The 7,456-nt window shown below is 43.2% G+C and overlaps 1 protein-coding gene across 1 annotated transcript in view; it reads right to left on the bottom strand.

Moving 5' to 3' along the window:
* Ptprn2 (protein tyrosine phosphatase receptor type N2) overlaps positions 1 to 7,456 on the bottom strand; it is a 748,763-nt gene that overhangs the window by 441,631 nt on the left and 299,676 nt on the right. The window contains exon 4 of the mRNA XM_021179074.2: positions 716 to 818. Coding sequence (XP_021034733.1) covers positions 716 to 818 — 103 coding nt within the window. The remainder of the gene's footprint in view (positions 1 to 715; positions 819 to 7,456) is intronic.

The raw sequence follows: 7,456 nt of genomic DNA, 5'->3' as shown, positions 1-7,456 counted from the left end.
GAGAGAGAGAGAGAGAGAGAGAGAGAGAGAGAGAGAGAGAGAGAGAGAATGAATTCTGTTGCTTAGGGAAACAATGAACCCTGTAATCTAAGACTTGGGAAAAGTTCCAAAGGTCCGAGAATACAGCATACCAGTCCAGGCTCATTCTTGCAGTAATTTCTCTTTGGGCAATGTTGCCCATTTCATGATCTATTGGAAGTGGGACTCCCAGGTCATCATTCTATAGCTGTAAGTTCAGGTGAATGAGATGGTACAGAACACATTGTTGCTCAATACAGGCTGCTGGGCTTTGGGAAAGAAAGATCATGACTTTCTGAATTAATCCTGCTCATTGCAATGTTGTTAACACAATTTCCTAGTAAGAAACCAGAATTCTTGACCTTACTTTGCAAGACTATGGCTCTGAAGGTGCAGGGCTCTTCTGGGGTCTCAGGGACAAGTACAAAAAAGACCCACAGTGTGCCTCTCAGTGTCCAAGGCACCACATTTCAGGGTTACTCCACTGTATAAAGATGCCTTGCNCAAGGCACCACATTTCAGGGTTACTCCACTGTATAAAGATGCCTTGCATCTCTTTCTCTTGGGTATCCTCTTCCTCATGGGTATCCATTCTACACCCAAAAGGTGGGGGTTGCTTTCTTATGCTAATAGTAGCCAAACTTAATGATACAGCTATGGCCGGGAATAAGAAGAGGCAAGCCATGCTCACACATACCTGGCTGGGCCGGAAGCTTCCCCATGCCATAGGTAGGCCTTGGGGAGGTTTGCAAGCTCCTGGGCGATCACACGCTGGGTATAGTCATCTTGCCACGTGAAACCTGTAGGGAAAGGAGTAAAACCTGAGGCATGAATTTGCAAATGTGGCTAAACTCTTACTCCAGACTCCTACAGATCCCTGTTCTTCCAGAAAACCATGGGGGCCTTGTAAGGTTGAGTAAGATCTCCTTTAGCTTTCTTAAATCTCCAGACACAAGTGATAGTCAGTGCTTTGCTTCGTTGCTTTAAAAATAGGTGCAATGGGCGTTGGCTGTGGCTGGGAGACAAAGGAAACAGAAACCGAGAGAGACTTTTGTCTAACACAGAAGATGGACCTTGTCTACCTGGGTAGGTTCACTGGCAGCAAAGAGGCCCCGAACAACAACATGCATGTCGTTGCCCAGCCTACTTGCCATACTGCCTTGCTCAGCACACCCACTGTTCTGCTGACCTAGTTGCCATACCACATTGGAGCAACTGTTTTCCCTAACCCATCCTGCCCAGCGTTTGGCTGGATAGGGTTACACTCTTGTGAAGCAATTACTGTGGATTTAATGTACTAAATCTCAGAGCCAATTACATTATATTTACACTCAAATGTTGTGACAAAGAGCTTTATAACAAGGGGAAGCAGTTATGAAGGCAAAAATCCATGCAATTGTGCATTAATTACATGCACTGTGGATCACATGATAATTATTCTCAGAATTACCAAATAACTCCCAAGAATAATTATTATGCAATTTGTACATTTTAGATCTTACGGTAACGCTTTCACACTTAGAGCTACCCCATGCAATTATCCATAATTATCTAATCACTAAGCATCACATAATTACAGAGGTATATTTTTATGCTCTGTGCAAAAAACAAGTTATAAAGTCTTCAAGTCAGGACAGCTCTGTGTATGTATGCGTTTGCATACATGTGACTGTGTATGTATATGTGTTCATGTGTGATGATCATGCATATGAGTGTATATGTGTATGCATGGGAAGGTATATTTGTGTATGTGTGCATATTTGTGTGCACATGTGCATGTGTGACTAGTATGGTAATGAAGTCTAGAGCATACACTCTGGATGAAATTTAAAGTACAGAGAAGTGGTTTTCATGAACATATTTAAACATTTTAATGCAAATATGAATTGTTAAAGCTTACAGATGGCAAGAATCAAATGACTGGCACATCCTAAGTCCCCAGAGGCCCAATGGTGAAAATACCAGGAGGACTCCGGTTTCAGCCCAAGGTCCTTCAGAGCATCTCTCTGTGGAAGGAAAGTCACTGAAGGGAATTTGGACCAATCCATGTAGCTTGCAATGTTTGGTAGTGAAGGCATCAGAAAAGCAGGTTCTTGGCCAGGCATGCTTCTGAGCCCCCCTCTGTCCATTCCCAGGGGAATTCTCAATGGAAAGCACTTTGCAATATTAACCCAACAGCTAGCATTTTGGGTTTAAAAAATAAGCATATTTTAAACATGCTATTCCCCAAGGACAGTCTTACTATTAATATTTATCAGGCAACAGAAACTTGAGAGCATAAAGGAACTTTGCATGAAAAAATTTCATTAAACATGGCATCTTCTGGGCTGGGGAGATGACTTTGTTGGTAAAGTGCACAGCTTGCATATTCAAGGGTCTGTTTGATCTACAGAACCCACATTTAAAAAGCTGAGCATGAGAGCACATGCTTGGAACCCCAGAATTAAGGAGGTGGAAACAGGGATTCTTGGGGCTCACTGGATGGTCTAACAGTCAGGTTTTAGGCCAATGACAGACTCCATCTTTAAAAACAGCAGAGGTTGCTCCTGAGAAACAGCACCAAAGGTTGTCCTCTGGCTTCCTACGCACACACAACATGGACACCTACACATACAGACACATAAGTCCGTGCACACACTCACAAGCACACATAAGTAATGTTTTGGGTCTAAAGAGCACACTACTTGGACATAGTGCTGCATGTGCTGAGCTCTGTGACAGGGCTTCAGGAGCATGATGGCCAGGGTGCAGTCAGCTACACAGGCAGTCTGAAAGGGATCTGGACCCCAGCCCAGACTTCTAAGCTTTCATTTGAGCAGAAAGTAAGTATTTATATATTGGAAACAAATTGGACTTAGCATCACGCTGAACTACCAAAGAAACAAAGTACCCTAGAAGAAAGGACCCATCTGCATAAAACTGAGAAGATGAATCATGTGCAGGAAAGTAGACTAAATTCTCCTCTTCATTCATTAACAAACTCTAGCAGCCATAGATATGGAGGGCCAAGGGTGGAGAGAACACGTAAAGAAGGAGCCTACAGCAAAGCTTCATGCCCTTTCTCCAGGTGACCAGATGTGGAGCTAAAGACACCAACCCATAAATGCCCTAGGTGCAGGAAAAAAAGCTCCAGATACAACTACTTCTCTCATCCTATAAAGACCAAAGAGTATCAGACAGTGATGGGCTCTACAAGAAAATACAGTCTTTCAACCCACCTTCCTGGCTGGGAATCCTAGGATTACTTCTGCCTACACCATGATGAAGTGTCTCCATACCAGCACTCAGCTTATCCTGCACTCACCCATGATATATGGTAGATCTGAACCTCCTCCAGTAACTGTTTTCTGCAAGGAGTGCTCTACCCTATCTCACAGAACAGCACTGGTTAAAGCTGGTTAGAGCACAGAGTTCAAATAGAACCTAGGCCCTCATGAAATGGCACAGATTTTTGTGGGATGTCACTGGTCCTACCAATATCCCAAGCAGAGTGAAGGGACACTAGCACTGGGGTGGCACATGTGGCAACAGTCAGATGAAGGTTTAAAGAAGCCGTAGCTTCAGTGAGCAACTATGAAGCCCCATGTGCAGTAAAGGAGGAGGTGGAGAGTCTCAGAAAACATGGGGGGCGGGCGGTAAAAATGATAGAAATGGATCACGATTAAAGCCGACAACAAGCAAATCATTCTGTGGTCATGTTTCTTGGCTGAAAGGGGAAGAAGAGTTGGTGAACTTCGGGATGGAGCAATAGGTATCACCCAGTCTCAACAATACTGAGCAAACATTGACAAGAGCCCAGGAGTCTCTGGGGCCATAACCAAATCTTCATCATCCGTGCCACAAGAGACTCGAGGAGAGGAGAAATACGGCAGGATGGAAAATCCACTTACAAAAGTGAGGGCTAAAAGTTTCTCCATTTAGACAAGAGACATAGACTAAAATTAAAGAAGCTGGGGCTGGAGGGATGGCTAAGTGTTTCAGATCATTTTCTGCTTCTCCAGAAGAGCAGAGTTCAGTTCTCAGAACCCACGTCTGATGGCTAATTACTGTCGGTAACTCTAGCTCCAGGAGATCCAAATCCAATGCCCCCATCTTGCCTCTATAGGCATCCACATTTAATACAAACATATATACATATAAATAAAAAAACAAATCATATATACAAATATATATGTGTGTATATGCATATATATTATACACACATATATATGCTATGAGATGAAAACTAAAAACTAGAAATTTCTCATTTAATTTTTCGAAGAACCTGAGCACACCTCATGCATAGCAGACCCCACTTCTTCCAAGACTCATTATGATGGTTTGTATATATTTGGCCCAGGGAGTAGCACTATTAGGAAGTGCGGCCTTGTTAGAGTAGGTGTGTCACTGTGAGTATGGGCTTTGAGACCCTACTCCTAGCTGCCTGGAAGCCAGTATTCTGCTAGCAGCCTTCAGATGAAGATGTAGAACTCTCAGTTCCTCCTGTACCATGCCTGCCTGGATTTTGCCATGTTCCTGCCTTGACAATAATGGATTGAACCTCTGAACCTGTAAGCCAGCACCAATTAAATATTGTCCTTATAAGAGTTGCCTTGCTCATGGTGTTTGTTCACAGAAGTAAATCCCTAACTAAGACACTCATGATCATCAAATTTCTGAAAATCTATAAAGAAAAAGTCTTGATGCTGCTCCAAATGATCCCTTACCTATGTGGGAAAGGTCATCTCAATGACAGGATTCCCCATCAGAAGTTAAGCCACAAAGAAGCAATGAGATCTCAGGTGCTGAAAGAAGAGAAGCCTCTCCCTCGCTTCTGAATCTATCACCCAGGCAGGAAGAACTGATTCAGATGAAGAGAAACATGCCTTAGGCAGCAGGGAGGGCCCTCTGGAATGTGGGTAAATAAAACACTCTCAAATGGAGCAAAATGAGTTTTCAGTACTACAGAAGACCGGCTCTAAAAGAACTACTATGTAACTGCTCAGAATATGAAGGAAGTGATGGAGGAAGGAAACGGGAGCATCAGGTAAAAACAGGAAACGTGCATAGCTCACTTAGCACCGCTTCTCCCATGTCTGATAATGGAATCACACTTCAGAACATTCATATTCTCCTAAGGGTGAGGAAAGGAAATGTTAGGCAATTATGTTATCAATGAGTAGGTAGGCCAAGAGTTGAGGCCAACAAGCTGCTGTAGTTATGTACATGCAACATAGTATCTCAAGTAATCAGGTGTTGAAGATATACACTCTGAAGAACTACTGATAAAATGTAACCCAAGGAAAGCAAAAAACTAAAAAGAAGAGAAACCAGCTGGGAGTGAAGCTCAGCACTACCACACCTTCTCAACCTGTGTGTGAGGCTCTGGGCTTACTCAGCACTGGAAGAAAGGAAGAGGAGGAGAAAAACAGGAAGGAGGAAGGACAACATTAAGGAGTCTTAAAATGTTAATCATTATATTCAATGTCAGAGTGTTAAAATACAACAATGAGAAAATATTTAAATACTCAATGCTACCCATGTAAAATTTCTAAGAAAATCATATAGAAAGAATGAAATTAGGCACATGGATAAATACTACACCATGTAAGCATTAAAGGGCAGCAGCATAGGCCATATTAGTATCATGTGAATGAACCTGCAGAGTAGAGATTACCAGAGACAGAACAGGAACGTGCATAGCGGTAGATGAATTAATGCACAGAAGACATGCCAATCCAATCCTAATAACTATGTGTCAAACAACATACCAGCAGAGTATGCAAGGCAGAAGTTATATCTGTAAAGGACAAACAGACCAATCTACAATACCAGAAGCAGATTTCAAAATCACTTCCTTAGCTAGACTTTTCCTCCACAGACAACTAAACAGAAAACAAGCAGTTCTGAAGCAAGCAACAGTGCAGTTGATGAACACTTTTGGATCACTCTACCCAACAGGGACAGGGCACATCCAATCCCTTGTGGAAAACACCCTGCAGCAAACCATATCCTGAGCCATGGAACTAGTATGGCAAAAGGTGGACTACAGAATCATTGTGTTAGAGCCACATTTGTGGCTTTTCCATAAATCAATGACAATCTGAAGGGAGAAATGAGTTGACCTGAATAAAAATGAAAATTTAAAGGCATATCCATGTTTATGTTTAGGATTGGTGGGCCCGAGTCTGCTACTGAGCATGGCCACTTGCAGAGGCAGAACATCGGGAGTTTGACTGCTCTTATCTCACACAGCACCAGACAAGTGCTAGGCCATAGGAAAGTGGCAAGGCACTGCTCAGGGGTGGGAATGTGCAGTCTGAGATGTGGGAAAGCTGAAGCCAGCTCAGGAGTCCCGGGCTTTTGAAGAGACTAGGGCCATGGGGTTCACAAGCTCCTGGACATCCAGACACCACTAGGAGTCTCAGAAGAGCTGAAAATGGAGTAGGGGCACAGGCTGGGTCTAGCCTGGGGTGGGGGGTCAGGGGAACTCCACTGGTCTCACAGAAATTGCTCTTGGCTTGATGGCAGCAGACTTGGTGGTCATTGTGGCTGGGAGTTCAGAGTGGCCTTCTATAGGGAGACTAGACTGTAGCTCTGTAGGCGAAGGCCTTCTTCATTGCTCCCCTCAGTAGTGAAAAGTGACAGTCTAATGCCATTTATTGTCATGGCAGAAAGTGGATATGTAAAACCATATCCTATTTCTCAGAGTGTGTCTGAGATTAAATGCCTTTTGCAGGGAGGAATGTCTAGGAAGGAAAGCTTATAGGCTATGCCCTCCAGGCCTCTAGGTACCTCATTAGCATGGAGAACTCTGTCTTGAGCCTACATGACCACAGGTCATGTCTCTTCTCCTATTGTCTGGGTCTGAGATGTTAGGGATGCCTCATCTATACGTGGAAGGGCTTGGCCCATGGCCCTTAAGTGACTGATGGCCTCAAATCTATGTGGGGCAGGAGGCTGCAACTACATGGCAAGGGCTTGGTGCCAGGAGCAGGCAAAGCTCATACCATTCCTTCAGGGTCTCCAGGGCTTCAAGCCTTTAGTTCAACCGATGACCAGGCTTCCTCTCATGGTTCACTGCCCCCAAAATTTATGGTACACAGTTAAGCCAATTCAATGAGTAGAATTTGTAGCATAAATGTTTATATTGAAGAAGAAAATTCTCCAATCAGTAATCTAAATCCCAAATTAAAACTGACATAAAGAACAATAAAATACACTCAAAGCAACAGTAAAGGAGACAAAGTTAATGAATTTTAAATTAGAAAAAGGGGGGACTCTGACTTCTAACAAGACTGAGGAAAAAAAGCAAAAAAGAAATTGCAGATTGCTTATATTATCGATGAAGTGAGAGATACCAGATATTGCAGATATCAAGGAAGAAGAAGAAGAAGAAGAAGAAGAAGAAGAAGAAGAAGAAGAAGAAGAAGAAGGAGGAGGAGGAGGAGGAGGAGGA

This window comes from Mus caroli, chromosome 12 (genome assembly GCF_900094665.2).
Source record: "Mus caroli chromosome 12, CAROLI_EIJ_v1.1, whole genome shotgun sequence".
NCBI classification, from domain to species: domain Eukaryota; kingdom Metazoa; phylum Chordata; class Mammalia; order Rodentia; family Muridae; genus Mus; species Mus caroli.
Note: the sequence above shows the minus strand (reverse complement) of the source record. Positions and strands in the feature narration are given on the sequence as shown.